The sequence below is a fragment of the Oncorhynchus mykiss genome, unplaced genomic scaffold (genome assembly GCF_013265735.2).
Source record: "Oncorhynchus mykiss isolate Arlee unplaced genomic scaffold, USDA_OmykA_1.1 un_scaffold_229, whole genome shotgun sequence".
Lineage (NCBI taxonomy): Eukaryota > Metazoa > Chordata > Actinopteri > Salmoniformes > Salmonidae > Oncorhynchus > Oncorhynchus mykiss.
Window position 1 is genome coordinate 88,525 of NW_023493697.1, and position 23,025 is coordinate 111,549.

A 23,025-nucleotide genomic window follows, 5' to 3' on the forward strand; every position below is an offset into this window, starting at 1 on the left:
GGCGTTATTGAACCAGTAACAGGGCGTTATTGAACCAGCAACAGGGCGTTACTGAACCAGCAACAGGGCGTTATTGAACCAGCAACAGGGCGTTACTGAACCAGTAACAGGGCGTTATTGAACCAGCAACAGGGCGTTACTGAACCAGCAACAGGGCGTTACTGAACCAGCAACAGGGCGTTACTGAACCAGCAACAGGGCGTTAATGAACCAGCAACAGGGCGTTACTGAACCAGCAACAGGGCGTTACTGAACCAGCAACAGGGCGTTACTGAACCAGTAACAGGGCGTTACTGAACCAGTAACAGGGCGTTACTGAACCAGCAACAGGGCGTTAATGAACCAGTAACAGGGCGTTATTGAACCAGTAACAGGGCGTTACTGAACCAGTAACAGGGCGTTACTGAACCAGTAACAGGGCGTTATTGAACCAGTAACAGGGCGTTACTGAACCAGTAACAGGGCGTTACTGAACCAGTAACAGGGCGTTACTGAACCAGCAACAGGGCGTTAATGAACCAGTAACAGGGCGTTATTGAACCAGTAACAGGGCGTTAATGAACCAGTAACAGGGCGTTACTGAACCAGTAACAGGGCGTTAATGAACCAGTAACAGGGCGTTAATGAACCAGTAACAGGGCGTTAATGAACCAGTAACAGGGCGTTAATGAACCAGTAACAGGGCGTTATTGAACCAATAACAGGGCGTTAATGAACCAGTAACAGGGCGTTAATGAACCAGTAACAGGGCGTTAATGAACCAGTAACAGGGCGTTACTGAACCAGTAACAGGGCGTTAATGAACCAGTAACAGGGCGTTAATGAACCAGTAACAGGGCGTTAATGAACCAGTAACAGGGCGTTATTGAACCAGTAACAGGGCGTTATTGAACCAGTAACAGGGCGTTATTGAACCAGTAACAGGGCGTTAATGAACCAGTAACAGGGCGTTAATGAACCAGTAACAGGGCGTTATTGAACCAGTAACAGGGCGTTAATGAACCAGTAACAGGGCGTTACTGAACCAGTAACAGGGCGTTATTGAACCAGTAACAGGGCGTTAATGAACCAGTAACAGGGCGTTAATGAACCAGTAACAGGGCGTTATTGAACCAGTAACAGGGCGTTAATGAACCAGTAACAGGGCGTTACTGAACCAGTAACAGGGCGTTAATGAACCAGTAACAGGGCGTTATTGAACCAGTAACAGGGCGTTAATGAACCAGTAACAGGGCGTTACTGAACCTGTAAATTACATTCTGTTGCATTATTTGTTCTACTGATTCAACTTGTCTTTGGAAGAATAACAATTTAAATGTTTGACTAATTATTATTAATAACGATTAATCAATTAATTAAACAAATGATTGTTTGGCCGTCGAGGGAAGCTTGGAGAGGAATATACTTTTCATGCTGAATAAACTGAAAACATCATAAAGTTCAACTGTATTGAACAATTCTGTGCTTTTACAGGTGTCCATGTCGACAAACCAAAAAACGTGTTCTGTTGTCTCTTTAAAAAGAAACTAAATAACTTGTTTCATCTTAGATTTTTAAAAAAGCATCGCGAGTCTCATTTCACGATTTGAATTTTTATTAAATCACACTTTCAAGAAAACAATAACGAAACTGAAATGAAATTAACAGGTTTTCCCCAATGAAAGGACATCTGAGATGTGAAACTAATTCCCAGAGCTCTGTGTCACTACAACTGAAACTAATTCCCAGAGCTCTGTGTCACTACAACTGAAACTAATTCCCAGAGCTCTGTGTCACTACAACTGAAACTAATTCCCAGAGCTCTGTGTCACTACAACTGAAACTAATTCCCAGAGCTCTGTGTCACTACAACTGAAACTAATTCCCAGAGCTCTGTGTCACTACAACTGAAACTAAACATCTAATCTTGCTGTCCGGTAAGAGTCAGAACGAAAGACCTTTGGGTTAACCACTGTGAAGAAACTTGTTGTTTTAACTCCTGGGCCTATTAATCCTGATCAAGTAAAACTCCCGTCCCCTAGCAGTCCTGGTGTGTATCCACTGACAACTCAATGAAACCAAACAGAATCATAGGGAACGAAACGGACAGGGACTAACTTTCATTTTCACAATATAAACTCTTTTATTAGCACGCTGATCAGTTTTAACTCCAGTCCTTACTGTTTGTTCTCATGTTGTGCGAACTGGACCCACTGGTTCCAGTTGTTTTCATGGGGTAAAACCTGTCCTAGACGCAGACAGCAGTCGATGGTCGGCTCATAGAACACAGTGGTCGTCTCAGCCGGTCTTACCCCCGTCTCCTCCAGCCTCACCCCCGTCTCCTCCAGCCTCACCCCCGTCTCTCCCTCTCTCTCCTCTCCCACCATGAGGACAGCGGCTGGGCGGGAGAAGAGGGAGGGTTTGGGACGTCTGGTCACGTACCTCTTCTTGATACAGCCCAACTCAACGAGGGCCTGTGGGGAGGAGAGAGGAGGAGCAGAGGAGGGACGGGGAGAGGAGCAGAGGAGGGACGGGGAGAGGAGCAGGAGAGGAGGGACAGGGAGAGGAGCAGGAGAGGAGGGACAGGGAGAGGAGCAGGAGAGGAGGGACAGGGAGAGGAGCAGGAGAGGAGGGACGGGGAGAGGAGCAGGAACAGAGGAGGAGTGGAGGAACAGATAGAGGAGGAGCGGAGGAGGGACGGGGAGAGGAGCAGAGGAGGGACGGAGAGAGGAGCAGAGGAGGGACAGGGAGAGGAGCAGGAGAGGTGGGACGGGAGAGAGAAGGACCAGAGGAGGAGGGGAGGGACGGGGAGAGGAGCAGGAGGGGAGGGACGGGGAGAGGAGCAGGAGGGGAGGGACGGGGAGAGGAGCAGGAGGGGAGGGTCGGGGAGAGGAGCAGGAGAGGAGGAGCAGAGGAGGGACAGAGAGAGGAGGGACAGGGAGAGGAGCAGGAGAAGAGGGACAGTGAGAGGAGCAGGAGGGACCGGGAGAGGAGCAGGAGAGGAGGGACCGGGAGAGGAGCAGGAGAGGAGGGACCGGGAGAGGAGCAGGAGAGGAGGGACCGGGAGAGGAGCAGGAGAGGAGGGACCGGGAGAGGAGCAGCAGAGGAGGGACCGGGAGAGGAGCAGGAGAGGAGGGACCGGGAGAGGAGCAGGAGAGGAGGGACGGCAGAGAGAAGGACCAGAGGAGGAGGGGAGGGACAGAGGAGGGACGGAGAGAGATGTGCAAGGAAGAAGAGGGAGAGATGAACATGAGTGAACCTGACCAGTACTGGTGATGTCAGCAGCTGTGAAGGAGCGGGTGGTTAGTTACATTACTTACCTTTCCTCTGTTGTATTTAATTATATTTTGTCATTTTAAATGCAACAAATTGCCATTCAAACAATAACTATATTCTAATGAACTCAACCTTGAAGTCAATGATCAGCTGATCTAGCCTACATCCCCGATGATTAGCTGATCTAGCCTACATCCCCGATGATCAGCTGATCTAGCCTACATGCCTGATGATTAGCTGATCTAGCCTACATCCCCGATGATCAGCTGATCTAGCCTACATGCCTGATGATTAGCTGATCTAGCCTACATCCCCGATGATCAGCTGATCTAGCCTACATCCCCGATGATCAGCTGATCTAGCCTACATCCCCGATGATCAGCTGATCTAGCCTACATCCCCGATGATTAGCTGATCTAGCCTACATCCCCGATGATCAGCTGATCTAGCCTACATCCCCGATGATCAGCTGATCTAGCCTACATCCCCGATGATCAGCTGATCTAGCCTACATCCCCGATGATCAGCTGATCTAGCCTACATCCCCGATGATCAGCTGATCTAGCCTACATCCCCGATGATCAGCTGATCTAGCCTACATCCCCGATGATTAGCTGATCTAGCCTACATCCCCGAAGATCTGGTCTACATCCCCAATGATTAGCTGATCTAGCCTACATCCCAGCTGATCTAGCCTACATCCCAGCTGATCTAGCCTACATCCCCGAAGATCTGGTCTACATCCCCGATGATCAGCTGATCTAGCCTACATCCCAGATGATCAGCTGATCTAGCCTACATCACAAGAAAATTGCTATATTAAAAAAAGCAAAAAATGGTGAATTTGGCTACAGAAGCAGTAGAAATGGAATGAGGTTTAATTTTGGGGAATGCTGTTGAATGGAATGAGGTTTAATTTTGGGGAACGCTGTTGAATGGAATGAGGTTTAATTTTGGGGAATGCTGTTGAATGGAATGAGGTTTAATTTTGGGGAATGCTGTTGAATGGAATGAGGTTTAATTTTGGGGAATGCTGTTGAATGGAATGAGGTTTAATTTTGGGGAATGCTGTTGAATGGAATGAGGTTTAATTTTGGGGAACGCTGTTGAATGGAATGAGGTTTAATTTTGGGGAACGCTGTTGAATGGAATGAGGTTTAATTTTTGTGAATGCTGTTGAATGGAATGAGGTTTAATTTTGGGGAACGCTGTTGAATGGAATGAGGTTTAATTTTTGTGAATGCTGTTGAATGGAATGACGGTATAGTATTTATATATATATATGTTTAGCAGCTGCCCCACCAAAGGTCTGTGCACGGCCCTGGTGTGGTTGTCGTTCCTACCTGCACGAGGTCCAGTACCACCACTGGCTGCAAGACCCCTCTGTAGTGTTCCAGTAAGACGTGTTCTGGTAAACCGGGCCGGGTCATGACGTGGTAGAGGACAGCGTCCAGCATGCCTTTACACACCGGCCTGTTCAGACTGCCGTCCACGATACGCCACGGACGGCTGACGAACGACACGTCACACACGCCGCCGCTGTCGTCCTCTTCCTCACGCAGATCGCTGGCTTCACCATCCTCTTCCTCGCGCAGACCGCTAGCTTCACCGTCCTCTTCCTCGCGCAGACCGCTAGCTTCACCATCCTCTTCCTCACGCAGACCGCTAGCTTCACCATCCTCTTCCTCACGCAGACCGCTAGCTTCACCGTCCTCTTCCTCGCGCAGACCGCTAGCTTCACCGTCCTCTTCCTCGTGCAGACCGCTAGCTTCACCGTCCTCTTCCTCACGCAGACCGCTAGCTTCACCATCCTCTTCCTCGCGCAGACCGCTAGCTTCACCATCCTCTTCCTCGGCTAGAGATGAAAATGGCTTCTCGCCGTCGCCCTCTGAGGAAAATAAAAAACACGATGAAACACACCGGTGAACAGATCGGGGGTCAGCTGTAGTGTCAGTGGTCTGGTTAACGGGGTCAGCTGTAGTCTGGTTAACGGGGTCAGCTGTAGTCTGTTTAACGGGGTCAGCTGTGGGCTGGTTAACGGGGTCAGCTATAATCTGGTTAACGGGGTCAGCTGTAGTCTGTTTAACGGGGTCAGCTGTGGTCTGGTTAACGGGGTCAGCTGTGGTCTGGTTAACGGGGTCAACTGTAGTCTGGTTAACGGGGTCAGCTGTGGTCTGGTTAACAGGGTCAGCTGTAGTCTCAGTCGTCTGGTTAACGGGGTCAGCTGTAGTCTCAGTGGTCTGGTTAACGGGGTCAGCTGTAGTCTCAGTGGTCTGGTTAACGGGGTCAGCTGTAGTCTGGTTAACGGCGTCAGCTGTAGTCTGGTTAACGGGGTCAGCTGTAGTCTCAGTGGTCTGGTTAACGGGGTCAGCTGTAGTCTGGTTAACAGGGGTCAGCTGTAGTCTGGTTAACGGGGTCAACTGTAGTCTGGTTAACGGCGTCAGCTGTAGTCTGGTTAACGGGGGTCAGCTGTAGTCTGGTTAACGGGGGTCAGCAGTAGTCTGGTTAACGGGGTCAGCTGTAGTCTGGTTAACGGGGTCAGCTGTAGTCTGGTTAACGGGGTCAGCTGTAGTCTGGTTAACGGGGTCAGCTGTAGTCTGGTTAACGGGGTCAGCTGTAGTCTGGTTAACGGGGTCAGCTGTAGTCTGGTTAACGGGGTCAGCTGTAGTCTGGTTAACAGGGTCAGCTGTAGTCTCAGTGGTCTGGTTAACGGGGTCAGCTGTAGTCTCAGTGGTCTGGTTAACGGGGTCAGCTGTAGTCTCAGTGGTCTGGTTAATGGGGTCAGCTGTGGTCTAGTTAACGGGGTCAGCTGTGGTCTGGTTAACGGGGTCAGCTGTGGTCTAGTTAACGGGGCCAGCTGTGGTCTGGTTAACGGGGGTCAGCAGTAGTCTGGTTAACGGGGTCAGCTGTAGTCTGGTTAACGGGGTCAGCTGTAGTCTGGTTAACGGGGTCAGCTGTAGTCTGGTTAACGGGGTCAGCTGTAGTCTGGTTAACGGGGTCAGCTGTAGTCTGGTTAACGGGGTCAGCTGTAGTCTGGTTAACGGGGTCAGCTGTAGTCTGGTTAACGGGGGTCAGCAGTAGTCTGGTTAACGGGGTCAGCTGTAGTCTGGTTAACGGGGTCAGCTGTAGTCTGGTTAACGGGGTCAGCTGTAGTCTGGTTAACGGGGTCAGCTGTAGTCTGGTTAACGGGGTCAGCTGTAGTCTCAGTGGTCTGGTTAACGGGGTCAGCTGTAGTCTCAGTGGTCTGGTTAACGGGGTCAGCTGTAGTCTCAGTGGTCTGGTTAACGGGGTCAGCTGTAGTCTGGTTAACGGGGTCAGCTGTAGTCTGGTTAACGGGGTCAGCTGTAGTCTCAGTGGTCTGGTTAACGGGGTCAGCTGTAGTCTCAGTGGTCTGGTTAACGGGGTCAGCTGTAGTCTCAGTGGTCTGGTTAATGGGGTCAGCTGTAGTCTGGTTAACGGGGTCAGCTGTAGTCTGGTTAACGGGGTCAGCTGTAGTCTCAGTGGTCTGGTTAACGGGGTCAGCTGTAGTCTGGTTAACGGGGTCAGCTGTAGTCTGGTTAACGGGGTCAGCTGTAGTCTCAGTGGTCTGGTTAACGGGGTCAGCTGTAGTCTCAGTGGTCTGGTTAACGGGGTCAGCTGTAGTCTGGTTAACGGGGTCAGCTGTAGTCTCAGTGGTCTGGTTAACGGGGTCAGCTGTAGTCTGGTTAACGGGGTCAGCTGTAGTCTGGTTAACGGGGTCAGCTGTAGTCTCAGTGGTCTGGTTAACGGGGTCAGCTGTAGTCTCAGTGGTCTGGTTAACGGGGTCAGCTGTAGTCTGGTTAACGGGGTCAGCTGTAGTCTGGTTAACGGGGTCAGCTGTAGTCTCAGTGGTCTGGTTAACGGGGTCAGCTGTAGTCTGGTTAACGGGGGTCAGCTGTAGTCTGGTTAACGGGGTCAGCTGTAGTCTGGTTAACGGGGTCAGCTGTAGTCTGGTTAACGGGGTCAGCTGTAGTCTCAGTGGTCTGGTTAACGGGGTCAGCTGTAGTCTCAGTGGTCTGGTTAACGGGGTCAGCTGTAGTCTCAGTGGTCTGGTTAACGGGGTCAGCTGTAGTCTCAGTGGTCTGGTTAACGGGGTCAGCTGTAGTCTCAGTGGTCTGGTTAACGGGGTCAGCTGTAGTCTCAGTGGTCTGGTTAACGGGGTCAGCTGTAGTCTCAGTGGTCTGGTTAACGGGGTCAGCTGTAGTCTCAGTGGTCTGGTTAACGGGGTCAGCTGTAGTCTCAGTGGTCTGGTTAACGGGGTCAGCTGTAGTCTCAGTGGTCTGGTTAACGGGGTCAGCTGTAGTCTCAGTGGTCTGGTTAACGGGGTCAGCTGTAGTCTCAGTGGTCTGGTTAACGGGGTCAGCTGTAGTCTCAGTGGTCTGGTTAACGGGGTCAGCTGTAGTCTCAGTGGTCTGGTTAACGGGGTCAGCTGTAGTCTCAGTGGTCTGGTTAACGGGGTCAGCTGTAGTCTCAGTGGTCTGGTTAACGGGGTCAGCTGTAGTCTCAGTGGTCTGGTTAACGGGGTCAGCTGTAGTCTCAGTGGTCTGGTTAACGGGGGTCAGCTGTAGTCTCACCTGTGCTCTGTTCTGTCTCAATGGTAGATGATGGTTCCTCATGTACCCTCTCTTCTTCTTTCCCTTCCTCCTCCTCCTCTCTTCTCTTCATCCATCTCTCCTCTGCAGTCTCGTTCCTGTCTTTCTCTTCAGGCTGCATCTTCTTCCTCTCCTCCTCCTCTTCCTCCATCAGCGTTTCTCTTCTCCCTCTCTTACTACGTGGTTCCTGCTCTCTGGGGGCCACCATTCTTCTCTTGCGGAGGAGGGGGTTGTGGTGCTTTCTGTCCCCAGAGGCAGAGGCTCCTCGCTGGGCTTGGTGTGGCCGGTCTCTCTGCCTCTCTGTGGAGGTCAGTAGCCAGGGCTCAGCGTGACTCAGTAACACCAGACGCACTGAGCTCCCTCCCACCTCCAACAACAGCTCTTCCTCCAGCAAGTCCTACAGCCAATCACAGAGGAGAAAATTGACACATGAACCAATCACAGAGCAGAGGTTCAGTATAGACAGGGAAGGAGACCATAGGGAGGAGTGTTTCAGGACGGAAAGAGAAAGAGCGTTCACATGCAGTGTGTTTCAGTGCGTCTCTACCTGTATGTTCTGTTTCAGTGTCTCTACCTGTATGTTCTGTTTCAGTGTCTCTACCTGTATGTTCTGTTTCAGTGTCTCTACCTGTATGTTCTGTTTCAGTGTCTCTACCTGTATGTTCTGTTTCAGTGTGTTTCAGTGCGTCTCTACCTGTATGTTCTGTTTCAGTGTCTCTACCTGTATGTTCTGTTTCAGTGTCTCTACCTGTATGTTCTGTTTCAGTGTGTTTCAGTGCGTCTCTACCTGTATGTTCTGTTTCAGTGTCTCTACCTGTATGTTCTGTTTCAGTGTCTCTACCTGTATGTTCTGTTTCAGTGTGTTTCAGTGCGTCTCTACCTGTATGTTCTGTTTCAGTGTCTCTACCTGTATGTTCTGTTTCAGTGTCTCTACCTGTATGTTCTGTTTCAGTGTGTTTCAGTGTCTCTACCTGTATGTTCTGTTTCAGTGTGTTTCAGTGTCTCTACCTGTATGTTCTGTTTCAGTGTCTCTACCTGTATGTTCTGTTTCAGTGTGTTTCAGTGTCTCTACCTGTATGTTCTGTTTCAGTGTGTTTCAGTGTCTCTACCTGTATGTTCTGTTTCAGTGTCTCTACCTGTATGTTCTGTTTCAGTGTCTCTACCTGTATGTTCTGTTTCAGTGTGTTTCAGTGTCTCTACCTGTATGTTCTGTTTCAGTGTCTCTACCTGTATGTTCTGTTTCAGTGCGTCTCTACCTGTATGTTCTGTTTCAGTGCGTCTCTACCTGTATGTTCTGTTTCAGTGTGTTTCAGTGTCTCTACCTGTATGTTCTGTTTCAGTGTGTTTCAGTGTCTCTACCTGTATGTTCTGTTTCAGTGTCTCTACCTGTATGTTCTGTTTCAGTGTGTTTCAGTGTCTCTACCTGTATGTTCTGTTTCAGTGTCTCTACCTGTATGTTCTGTTTCAGTGTCTCTACCTGTATGTTCTGTTTCAGTGCGTCTCTACCTGTATGTTCTGTTTCAGTGTGTTTCAGTGTCTCTACCTGTATGTTCTGTTTCAGTGTCTCTACCTGTATGTTCTGTTTCAGTGTCTCTCTACCTGTATGTTCTGTTTCAGTGTCTCTACCTGTATGTTCTGTTTCAGTGCGTCTCTACCTGTATGTTCTGTTTCAGTGTGTTTCAGTGTCTCTACCTGTATGTTCTGTTTCAGTGCGTCTCTACCTGTATGTTCTGTTTCAGTGCGTCTCTACCTGTATGTTCTGTTTCAGTGCGTCTCTACCTGTATGTTCTGTTTCAGCAGTGTGTTTCAGTGTCTCTACCTGTATGTTCTGTTTCAGTGTGTTTCAGTGTCTCTACCTGTATGTTCTGTTTCAGTGCGTCTCTACCTGTATGTTCTGTTTCAGTGTGTCTCTACCTGTATGTTCTGTTTCAGTGTCTCTACCTGTATGTTCTGTTTCAGTGCGTCTCTACCTGTATGTTCTGTTTCAGTGTGTTTCAGTGTCTCTACCTGTATGTTCTGTTTCAGTGCGTCTCTACCTGTATGTTCTGTTTCAGTGCGTCTCTACCTGTATGTTCTGTTTCAGCAGTGTGTTTCAGTGTCTCTACCTGTATGTTCTGTTTCAGCAGTGTGTTTCAGTGTCTCTACCTGTATGTTCTGTTTCAGTGTCTCTACCTGTATGTTCTGTTTCAGTGCGTCTCTACCTGTATGTTCTGTTTCAGTGTCTCTCTACCTGTATGTTCTGTTTCAGTGTCTCTACCTGTATGTTCTGTTTCAGCAGTGTGTTTCAGTGTGTCTCTACCTGTATGTTCTGTTTCAGTGTGTTTCAGTGCGTCTCTACCTGTATGTTCTGTTTCAGTGTCTCTACCTGTATGTTCTGTTTCAGTGCGTCTCTACCTGTATGTTCTGTTTCAGTGTCTCTACCTGTATGTTCTGTTTCAGTGTCTCTACCTGTATGTTCTGTTTCAGTGTGTTTCAGTGTCTCTACCTGTATGTTCTGTTTCAGTGTGTTTCAGTGTCTCTACCTGTATGTTCTGTTTCAGTGTCTCTACCTGTATGTTCTGTTTCAGTGTCTCTACCTGTATGTTCTGTTTCAGTGTGTTTCAGTGTCTCTACCTGTATGTTCTGTTTCAGTGTGTTTCAGTGTCTCTACCTGTATGTTCTGTTTCAGTGTCTCTACCTGTATGTTCTGTTTCAGTGTGTTTCAGTGTCTCTACCTGTATGTTCTGTTTCAGTGTGTTTCAGTGTCTCTACCTGTATGTTCTGTTTCAGTGTCTCTACCTGTATGTTCTGTTTCAGTGTGTTTCAGTGTCTCTACCTGTATGTTCTGTTTCAGTGTGTTTCAGTGTCTCTACCTGTATGTTCTGTTTCAGTGTCTCTACCTGTATGTTCTGTTTCAGTGTCTCTACCTGTATGTTCTGTTTCAGTGTGTTTCAGTGTCTCTACCTGTATGTTCTGTTTCAGTGTCTCTACCTGTATGTTCTGTTTCAGTGCGTCTCTACCTGTATGTTCTGTTTCAGTGCGTCTCTACCTGTATGTTCTGTTTCAGTGTGTTTCAGTGTCTCTACCTGTATGTTCTGTTTCAGTGTGTTTCAGTGTCTCTACCTGTATGTTCTGTTTCAGTGTCTCTACCTGTATGTTCTGTTTCAGTGTGTTTCAGTGTCTCTACCTGTATGTTCTGTTTCAGTGTCTCTACCTGTATGTTCTGTTTCAGTGTCTCTACCTGTATGTTCTGTTTCAGTGCGTCTCTACCTGTATGTTCTGTTTCAGTGTGTTTCAGTGTCTCTACCTGTATGTTCTGTTTCAGTGTCTCTACCTGTATGTTCTGTTTCAGTGTGTTTCAGTGTCTCTACCTGTATGTTCTGTTTCAGTGCGTCTCTACCTGTATGTTCTGTTTCAGTGCGTCTCTACCTGTATGTTCTGTTTCAGTGCGTCTCTACCTGTATGTTCTGTTTCAGCAGTGTGTTTCAGTGTCTCTACCTGTATGTTCTGTTTCAGTGTGTTTCAGTGTCTCTACCTGTATGTTCTGTTTCAGTGCGTCTCTACCTGTATGTTCTGTTTCAGTGTGTCTCTACCTGTATGTTCTGTTTCAGTGCGTCTCTACCTGTATGTTCTGTTTCAGTGTGTTTCAGTGTCTCTACCTGTATGTTCTGTTTCAGTGTGTTTCAGTGTCTCTACCTGTATGTTCTGTTTCAGTGTCTCTACCTGTATGTTCTGTTTCAGTGTCTCTACCTGTATGTTCTGTTTCAGTGCGTCTCTACCTGTATGCTCTGTTTCAGTGTCTCTACCTGTATGTTCTGTTTCAGTGTCTCTACCTGTATGTTCTGTTTCAGTGTCTCTACCTGTATGTTCTGTTTCAGCAGTGTGTTTCAGTGTGTCTCTCTCTACCTGTATGTTCTGTTTCAGTGTCTCTACCTGTATGTTCTGTTTCAGTGTGTTTCAGTGCGTCTCTACCTGTATGTTCTGTTTCAGTGTCTCTACCTGTATGTTCTGTTTCAGTGTGTTTCAGTGTCTCTACCTGTATGTTCTGTTTCAGTGTCTCTACCTGTATGTTCTGTTTCAGCAGTGTGTTTCAGTGTGTCTCTACCTGTATGTTCTGTTTCAGTGTCTCTACCTGTATGTTCTGTTTCAGTGTCTCTACCTGTATGTTCTGTTTCAGCAGTGTGTTTCAGTGTGTCTCTACCTGTATGTTCTGTTTCAGTGTCTCTACCTGTATGTTCTGTTTCAGTGTCTCTACCTGTATGTTCTGTTTCAGCAGTGTGTTTCAGTGTGTCTCTACCTGTATGTTCTGTTTCAGTGTCTCTACCTGTATGTTCTGTTTCAGTGCGTCTCTACCTGTATGTTCTGTTTCAGTGTCTCTACCTGTATGTTCTGTTTCAGTGTCTCTACCTGTATGTTCTGTTTCAGTGTGTTTCAGTGTCTCTCTACCTGTATGTTCTGTTTCAGTGTCTCTACCTGTATGTTCTGTTTCAGTGTCTCTACCTGTATGTTCTGTTTCAGTGTCTCTACCTGTATGTTCTGTTTCAGTGCGTCTCTACCTGTATGCTCTGTTTCAGTGTGTCTCTACCTGTATGTACCGCTGCAGACCTCTGGTACGTCCGTCTCTCGGGTCGGCCAGGTGTGTGTGTGATGTCACCAGGTCCCGCCTGTCCAATCCGAAGGCTCCGTGTCTCTCCAGCGTTGCTCTGAGCTCTGCCACAGCACCAATGTCCTCTGGGCTATACCCTCTCTGAGTCACCAGACGCCCCTCACACACCTCTACGGAGGAGGAGGGGGAGAAGGGGAGGGGGGAGGAGGAGGGAGAGGAGGAGGGATGGGCTCTGAGGGAATGGGAGAGTAAAGAGGGGAGGAGAGAGGGACCATGTCTGGAGAAGTCTATGGAAGGAGAGTCTGAGAGGAGGAGAGAGAGGATGAGGGAGAGAGAGGAGGGTGAGGGAGGGGAAGAGAGAGATGAGGGAGAGAGGAGGGCGAGGGAGGGGGAGAGAGAGATGAGGGAGAGAGGATGGCGAGGGAGGGGAAGAGAGAGATGAGGGCGAGGGAGGGGGAGAGAGAGATGAGGGAGAGAGGAGGGCGAGGGAGAGAGAGATGAGGGAGAGAGGAGGGCGAGGGAGGGGAAGAGAGATGAGGGAGAGAGGAGGGCGAGGGAGGGGGAGAGAGAGATGAGGGAGAGAGGAGGGCGAGGGAGGGGAAGAGAGATGAGGGAGAGAGGAGGGCGAGGGAGGGGGAGAGAGAGAGAATTCTTATGTGTTGTGTGTGTGTTTAGGTGTGTGTACAGCTGTGTGTACAGGTGTGTACCTACCCTGGGTAGTAAACAGTGTGTGTACAGGTGTGTGTACCTACCCTGGGTAATAAACAGTGTGTGTACAGGTGTGTGTACCTACCCTGGGTAGTAAACAGTGTGTGTACAGGTGTGTGTACCTACCCTGGGTAATAAACACTGTGTGTACAGGTGTGTGTACCTACCCTGGGTAATAAACAGTGTGTGCACAGGTGTGTGTACCTACCCTGGGTAATAAACAGTGTGTGTACAGGTGTGTGTACCTACCCTGGGTAATAAACAGTGTGTGCACAGGTGTGTGTCGTAGATATAGTCTCATGGTGCACGATTCCACCACGATACTATCGTTGGTGTTGAGGTTTCGGAGGTTGACGATCCCGGGAACGCAGTATCCACGCATCATCAGGTACTTGGTGTGGGACGCCTTGTGAGCCCTCACCTCGATCCCCCTCCGCCCCTCGTTCTCCTCTTCTTCATCATCATCCTCAGCCAGCACTGAGATACTGAGAGAAGAGACAAAGAGAGAGAGACAGACGGGGGCAGAGAGAGAGAGAGAGAGAGACAGACGGGGGCAGAGAGAGAGAGAGAGACAGACGGGGGCAGAGAGAGAGAGAGACACAGACGGGAGCAGAGAGAGAGACACAGACGGGGGCAGAGAGAGAGAGAGACAGACGGGGGCAGAGAGAGAGAGACAGACGGGGGCAGAGAGAGAGAGACACAGACGGGGGTAGAGAGAGAGACACAGACGGGGGCAGAGAGAGACACAGATGGGGCAGAGAGAGAGACAGATGGGGGCAGAGAGAGAGACACAGACGGGGGCAGAGAGAGAGACACAGACGGGGGCAGAGAGAGAGACACAGACGGGGGTAGAGAGAGACACAGATGGGGCAGAGAGAGAGACACAGATGGGGGCAGAGAGAGAGACACAGACGGGGGCAGAGAGAGAGACACAGACGGGGGCAGAGAGAGAGACACAGACGGGGGCAGAGAGAGAGACACAGACGGGGGTAGAGAGACACAGATGGGGGCAGAGAGAGAGACACAGACGGGGGTAGAGAGAGACACAGATGGGGGCAGAGAGACACAGACAGGGGCAGAGAGACACAGACAGGGGCAGAGAGAGAGACACAGACAGGGGCAGAGAGACAGACAGGGCGTCAGTAAATATGAGAATATGGAACAATACAATATGGATCTCCCCTACTTATTTGGACTGGGAAGATGAAACTTGGAATTTGGTGGATGTGTCTCTATACTCCAGCATGGTGGATGTGTCTCTATACTCCAGCATGGTGTCTCTATACTCCAGCATGGTGTCTCTATACTCCAGCATGGTGTCTCTATACTCCAGCATGGTGTCTCTATACTCCAGCATGGTGGATGTGTCTCTATACTCCAGCATGGTGTCTCTATACTCCAGCATGGTGGATGTGTCTCTATACTCCAGCATGGTGGATGTGTCTCTATACTCCAACATGGTGTCTCTATACTCCAGCATGGTGGATGTGTCTCTATACTCCAGCATGGTGTCTCTATACTCCAGCATGGTGGATGTGTCTCTATACTCCAGCATGGTGTCTCTATACTCCAGCATGGTGGATGTGTCTCTATAGTCCAGCATGGTGGATGTGTCTCTATAGTCCAGCATGGTGGATGTGTCTCTATACTCCAGCATGGTGGATGTGTCTCTATACTCCAGCATGGTGGATGTGTCTCTATACTCCAGCATGGTGGATGTGTTTCTATAGTCCAGCATGGTGGATGTGTCTCTATACTCCAGCATGGTGGATGTGTCTCTATAGTCCAGCATGGTGGATGTGTCTCTATACTCCAGCATGGTGGATGTGTCTCTATACTCCAGCGTGGTGTCTCTATACTCCAGCATGGTGTCTCTATACTCCAGCGTGGTGTCTCTATACTCCAGCGTGGTGTCTCTATACTCCAGCGTGGTGTCTCTATACTCCAGCGTGGTGTCTCTATACTCCAGCGTGGTGTCTCTATACTCCAGCGTGGTGTCTCTATACTCCAGCGTGGTGTCTCTATACTCCAGCGTGGTGTCTCTATACTCCAGCGTGGTGTCTCTATACTCCAGCATGGTGTCTCTATACTCCAGCATGGTGTCTCTATACTCCAGCATGGTGTCTCTATACTCCAGCATGGTGTCTCTATACTCCAGCATGGTGTCTCTATACTCCAGCATGGTGGATGTGTCTCTATACTCCAGCATGGTGTCTCTATACTCCAGCATGGTGGATGTGTCTCTATACTCCAGCATGGTGTCTCTATACTCCAGCATGGTGTCTCTATACTCCAGCATGGTGGATGTGTCTCTATACTCCAGCGTGGTGTCTCTATAGTCCAGCGTGGTGTCTCTATACTCCAGCGTGGTGTCTCTATACTCCAGCATGGTGTCTCTATACTCCAGCATGGTGTCTCTATACTCCAGCATGGTGTCTCTATACTCCAGCATGGTGGATGTGTCTCTATACTCCAGCATGGTGGATGTGTCTCTATACTCCAGCATGGTGGATGTGTCTCTATAGTCCAGCATGGTGTCTCTATACTCCAGCATGGTGTCTCTATACTCCAGCATGGTGGATGTGTCTCTATACTCCAGCATGGTGGATGTGTCTCTATACTCCAGCGTGGTGGATGTGTCTCTATAGTCCAGCATGGTGGATGTGTCTCTATACTCCAGCGTGGTGGATGTGTCTCTATACTCCAGCGTGGTGGATGTGTCTCTATACTCCAGCGTGGTGGATGTGTCTCTATAGTCCAGCATGGTGTCTCTATACTCCAGCATGGTGGATGTGTCTCTATACTCCAGCATGGTGTCTCTATACTCCAGCATGGTGTCTCTATACTCCAGCATGGTGGATGTGTCTCTATACTCCAGCATGGTGGATGTGTCTCTATACTCCAGCGTGGTGGATGTGTCTCTATAGTCCAGCGTGGTGTCTCTATACTCCAGCGTGGTGTCTCTATACTCCAGCGTGGTGTCTCTATACTCCAGCGTGGTGTCTCTATACTCCAGCATGGTGTCTCTATACTCCAGCGTGGTGTCTCTATACTCCAGCGTGGTGTCTCTATACTCCAGCGTGGTGTCTCTATACTCCAGCGTGGTGTCTCTATACTCCAGCATGGTGTCTCTATACTCCAGCATGGTGGATGTGTCTCTATACTCCAGCATGGTGGATGTGTCTCTATACTCCAGCGTGGTGTCTCTATAGTCCAGCGTGGTGTCTCTATAGTCCAGCGTGGTGTCTCTATACTCCAGCGTGGTGTCTCTATACTCCAGCGTGGTGTCTCTATACTCCAGCATGGTGGATGTGTCTCTATAGTCCAGCATGGTGGATGTGTCTCTATACTCCAGCATGGTGGATGTGTCTCTATACTCCAGCATGGTGTCTCTATACTCCAGCGTGGTGTCTCTATACTCCAGCGTGGTGTCTCTATACTCCAGCGTGGTGTCTCTATACTCCAGCATGGTGTCTCTATACTCCAGCATGGTGGATGTGTCTCTATACTCCAGCATGGTGTCTCTATACTCCAGCATGGTGTCTCTATACTCCAGCATGGTGTCTCTATACTCCAGCATGGTGTCTCTATACTCCAGCATGGTGTCTCTATACTCCAGCATGGTGTCTCTATACTCCAGCATGGTGTCTCTATACTCCAGCATGGTGTCTCTATACTCCAGCATGGTGTCTCTATACTCCAGCATGGTGTCTCTATACTCCAGCATGGTGTCTCTATACTCCAGCATGGTGTCTCTATACTCCAGCATGGTGTCTCTATACTCCAGCATGGTGTCTCTATACTCCAGCATGGTGTCTCTATACTCCAGCATGGTGTCTCTATACTCCAGCATGGTGTCTCTATACTCCAGCATGGTGTCTCTATACTCCAGCATGGTGTCTCTATACTCCAGCATGGTGTCTCTATACTCCAGCATGGTGTCTCTATACTCCAGCATGGTGTCTCTATACTCCAGCATGGTGTCTCTATACTCCAGCATGGTGTCTCTATACTCCAGCATGGTGTCTCTATACTCCAGCATGGTGTCTCTATACTCCAGCATGGTGTCTCTATACTCCAGCATGGTGTCTCTATACTCCAGCATGGTGTCTCTATACTCCAGCATGGTGGATGTGTCTCTATACTCCAGCATGGTGTCTCTATACTCCAGCATGGTGTCTCTATACTCCAGCATGGTGGATGTGTCTCTATACTCCAGCATGGTGGATGTGTCTCTATACTCCAGCATGGTGGATGTGTCTCTATACTCCAGCATGGTGTCTCTATACTCCAGCATGGTGGATGTGTCTCTATACTCCAGCATGGTGGATGTGTCTCTATACTCCAGCATGGTGTCTCTATACTCCAGCATGGTGGATGTGTCTCTATACTCCAGCATGGTGTCTCTATACTCCAGCATGGTGGATGTGTCTCTATACTCCAGCATGGTGGATGTGTCTCTATACTCCAGCATGGTGTCTCTATACTCCAGCATGGTGTCTCTATACTCCAGCATGGTGTCTCTATACTCCAGCATGGTGTCTCTATACTCCAGCATGGTGTCTCTATACTCCAGCATGGTGTCTCTATACTCCAGCATGGTGTCTCTATACTCCAGCATGGTGGATGTGTCTCTATACTCCAGCATGGTGGATGTGTCTCTATACTCCAGCATGGTGGATGTGTCTCTATAGTCCAGCATGGTGTCTCTATACTCCAGCGTGGTGTCTCTATACTCCAGCGTGGTGTCTCTATACTCCAGCATGGTGGATGTGTCTCTATACTCCAGCATGGTGGATGTGTCTCTATACTCCAGCATGGTGGATGTGTCTCTATACTCCAGCATGGTGGATGTGTCTCTATAGTCCAGCATGGTGGATGTGTCTCTATACTCCAGCATGGTGTCTCTATACTCCAGCATGGTGGATGTGTCTCTATACTCCAGCATGGTGGATGTGTCTCTATACTCCAGCATGGTGGATGTGTCTCTATAGTCCAGCATGGTGTCTCTATAGTCCAGCATGGTGGATGTGTCTCTATACTCCAGCATGGTGTTTCTATCTGTTTTACCATTTTTAAATGAAAGCACCTCATGCATCTCGTCCCATTTGAAGGGAAACGTATGCATTTGGACCACTCCATTGGCCACGCCCACTGGAGACCCATTACAGGAGGTAACTTATGACTACATTTTACCCCAGGAGACCCATTACAAGAGGTAACTGTTATCTGACTACATTTTACCCCAGGAGACCCATTACAGGGGGTAACTGTTATCTGACTACATTTTACCCCAGGAGACCCATTACAGGAGGTAACTGTTATCTGACTACATTTTACCCCAGGAGACCCATTACAGGGGGTAACTGTTATCTGACTACATGTTACCCCAGGAGACCCATTACAGGAGGTACCTGTTATCTGACTACATGTTACCCCAGGAGACCCATTACAGGAGGTAACTGTTATCTGACTACATGTTACCCCAGGAGACCCATTACAGGAGGTACCTGTTATCTGACTACATGTTACCCCAGGAGACCCATTACAGGAGGTACCTGTTATCTGACTACATGTTACCCCAGGAGACCCATTACAGGAGGTAACTGTTATCTGACTACATTTTACCCCAGGAGACCCATTACAGGGGGTAACTGTTATCTGACTACATGTTACCCCAGGAGACCCATTACAGGAGGTAACTGTTATCTGACTACATGTTACCCCAGGAGACCCATTACAGGAGGTACCTGTTATCTGACTACATGTTACCCCAGGAGACCCATTACAGGAGGTACCTGTTATCTGACTACATGTTACCCCAGGAGACCCATTACAGGAGGTACCTGTTATCTGACTACATGTTACCCCAGGAGACCCATTACAGGAGGTAACTGTTATCTGACTACATGTTACCCCAGGAGACCCATTACAGGAGGTACCTGTTATCTGACTACATGTTACCCCAGGAGACCCATTACAGGGGGTAACTGTTATCTGACTACATGTTACCCCAGGAGACCCATTACAGGAGGTACCTGTACATATCAAGGTAGCTTTGTTCACATCAGGGGAACGGAACAAGGAGTGAACTGATTCATGAATCCCCGCTCTGTTCATGTCAGGGGAACTGAGCCAGGAGTGAACTGATTCATGAATCACCGCTCTGTTCATGTCAGGGGAACTGAGCCAGGAGTGAACTGATTCATGAATCACCGCACTGTTCACGTCAGGGGAGTTGAGTATTGAAAGTGTATGTCTTATTTTAAATGTATGTAATGCTGTCCTGTTCTTGTCTAGTAATGTTGTGTATGTCGTCATGTTTCATGTTCTGTGTGGATCCCAGGAAGAGTAGCTGCTGCAATCGCCACAGCTAATGAGGATGCTAATACAATCACAGCTAATGAGGATGCTAATACAATCACAGCTAATGAGGATGCTAATACAATCACAGCTAATGAGGATGCTAATACAATCACAGCTAATGAGGATGCTAATACAATCACAGCTAATGAGGATGCTAATACAATCACAGCTAATGAGGATGCTAATACAATCACAGCTAATGAGGATGCTAATACAATCACAGCTAATGAGGATGCTAATACAATCACAGCTAATGAGGATGCTAATACAATCACAGCTAATGAGGATGCTAATACAATCACAGCTAATGAGGATGCTAATACAATCACAGCTAATGAGGATGCTAATACAATCACAGCTAATGAGGATGCTAATACAATCACAGCTAATGAGGATGCTAATACAATCACAGCTAATGAGGATGCTAATACAATCACAGCTAATGAGGATGCTAATACAATCACAGCTAATGAGGATGCTAATACAATCACAGCTAATGAGGATGCTAATACAATCACAGCTAATGAGGATGCTAATACAATCACAGCTAATGAGGATGCTAATACAATCACAGCTAATGAGGATGCTAATATAATACTGATAACTATATGAAACACTTTTTCAAATCCCAAAATGCTGGAGTATAAGGCCAAATTAAACGTTTTAGCGTCACTGTCCAAATAAATAAGTAGGGACTGTAAATTAATATGGATCTGGGGCTATAGGGGACTGTATAATAATATGGATCTGGGGCTATAGGGGACTGTATAATAATATGGATCTGGGGCTATAGGGGACTGTATAATAATATGGATCTGGGGCTATAGGGGACTGTTTAATAACATGGATCTGGGACTATAGGGGACTGTATAATAATATGGATCTGGGGCTATAGGGGACTGTTTAATAACATGGATCTGGGGCTATAGGGGACTGTATAATAATATGGATCTGGGGCTATAGGGGACTGTATAATAATATGCATCTGGGACTATAGGGGACTGTTTAATAACATGGATCTGGGGCTATAGGGAACTGTATAATAATATGGATCTGGGGCTATAGGGGACTGTATAATAATATGGATCTGGGGCTATAGTATAATAATATGGATCTGGGGCTATAGGGGCCTGTATAATAATATGGATCTGGGGCTATAGGGGACTGTATAATAATATGGATCTGGGGCTATAGGGGACTGTAGAATAATATGGATCTGGGGCTATAGGGGACTGTATAATAATATGGATCTGGGGCTAGAGTATAATAATATGAATCTGGGGCTATAGGGGACTGTATAATAATATGGATCTGGGGCTATAGGGGACTGTATAATAATATGGATCTGGGGCTATAGGGGACTGTATAATAATATCGATCTGGGGCTATAGGGGACTGTATAATAATATGGATCTGGGGCTATAGGGGACTGTATAATAATATGGATCTGGGCTAGAGTATAATAATATGGATCTGGGGCTATAGGGGACTGTATAATAATATGGATCTGGGGCTATAGGGGACTGTATAATAATATGGATCTGGGGCTATAGGGGACCGTATAATAATATGGATCTGGGGCTATATTGGACTGTATAATAATATGGATCTGGGGCTATAGGGGACTGTATAATAATATGGATCTGGGGCTATAGGGGACTGTATAATAATATGGATCTGGGGCTATAGGGGACTGTATAATAATATGGATCTGGGGCTATAGGGGACTGTATAATAATATGGATCTGGGGCTATAGGGGACTGTATAATAATATGGATCTGGGCTAGAGTATAATAATATGGATCTGGGGCTATAGGGGACTGTATAATAATATGGATCTGGGGCTATAGGGGACTGTATAATAATATGGATCTGGGGCTATAGGGGACCGTATAATAATATGGATCTGGGGCTATATTGGACTGTATAATAATATGGATCTGGGGCTATAGGGGACTGTATAATAATATGGATCTGGGGCTATAGGGGACTGTATAATAATATGGATCTGGGGCTATAGGGGACTGTATAATAATATGGATCTGGGGCTATAGGGGACTGTATAATAATATGGATCTGGGGCTATAGGGGACTGTATAATAATATGGATCTGGGCTAGAGTATAATAATATGGATCTGGGGCTATAGGGGACTGTATAATAATATGGATCTGGGGCTATAGGGGACTGTATAATAATATGGATCTGGGGCTATAGGGGACTGTAGAATAATATGGATCTGGGGCTATAGGGGACTGTATAATAATATGGATCTGGGGCTATAGGGGACTGTATAATAATATGGATCTGGGCTAGAGTATAATAATATGGATCTGGGGCTATAGGGGACTGTATAATAATATGGATCTGGGGCTATAGGGGACTGTATAATAATATGGATCTGGGGCTATAGGGGACTGTATAATAATATGGATCTGGGCTAGAGTATAATAATATGGATCTGGGGCTATAGGGGACTGTATAATAATACGGATCTGGGGCTATAGGGGACTGTATAATAATATGGATCTGGGGCTATAGGGGACTGTATAATAATATGGATCTGGGCTAGAGTATAATAATATGGATCTGGGGCTATAGGGGACTGTATAATAATATGGATCTGGGGCTATAGGGGACTGTATAATAATATGGATCTGGGGCTATAGGGGACTGTATAATAATATGGATCTGGGGCTATAGGGGACTGTATAATAATATGGATCTGGGGCTATAGGGGACTGTATAATAATATGGATCTGGGGCTATAGGGGACTGTATAATAATATGGATCTGGGCTAGAGTATAATAATATGGATCTGGGGCTATAGGGGACTGTATAATAATATGGATCTGGGGCTATAGGGGACTGTAGAATAATATGGATCTGGGGCTATAGGGGACTGTAGAATAATATGGATCTGGGGCTATAGGGGACTGTATAATAATATGGATCTGGGCTAGAGTATAATAATACGGATCTGGGGCTATAGGGGACTGTATAATAATATGGATCTGGGGCTATAGGGGACTGTATAATAATATGGATCTGGGCTAGAGTATAATAATATGGATCTGGGGCTATAGGGGACTGTATAATAATATGGATCTGGGGCTATAGGGGACTGTATAATAATATGGATCTGGGGCTATAGGGGACTGTATAATAATATGGATCTGGGGCTATAGGGGACTGTATAATAATATGGATCTGGGCTAGAGTATAATAATATGGATCTGGGGCTATAGGGGACTGTATAATAATATGGATCTGGGGCTATAGGGGACTGTATAATAACATGGATCTGGGGCTATAGGGGACTGTATAATAATATGGATCTGGGGCTATAGGGGACTGTATAATAATATGGATCTGGGGCTATAGGGGACTGTATAATAATATGGATCTGGGGCTATAGGGGACTGTATAATAATATGGATCTGGGGCTATAGGGGACTGTATAATAATATGGATCTGGGCTAGAGTATAATAATATGGAT

General features: G+C 47.5%; 1 protein-coding gene across 1 annotated transcript in view; it reads right to left on the reverse strand.

Annotated features, from left to right (window-relative positions):
• Positions 1-1,576: 1,576 nt before the first annotated feature.
• The window catches only part of LOC110487187 (general transcription factor 3C polypeptide 1), a 108,763-nt gene continuing 87,314 nt past the window's right edge, over positions 1,577-23,025 (reverse strand). The window contains exons 35-39 of the mRNA XM_036973336.1: positions 13,408-13,643; positions 12,430-12,752; positions 7,848-8,262; positions 4,599-5,143; positions 1,577-2,453 (exon numbers count right to left, since the gene is read on the reverse strand). Coding sequence (XP_036829231.1) covers positions 2,157-2,453; positions 4,599-5,143; positions 7,848-8,262; positions 12,430-12,752; positions 13,408-13,643 — 1,816 coding nt within the window. The 3' untranslated portion in view covers positions 1,577-2,156. The remainder of the gene's footprint in view (positions 2,454-4,598; positions 5,144-7,847; positions 8,263-12,429; positions 12,753-13,407; positions 13,644-23,025) is intronic.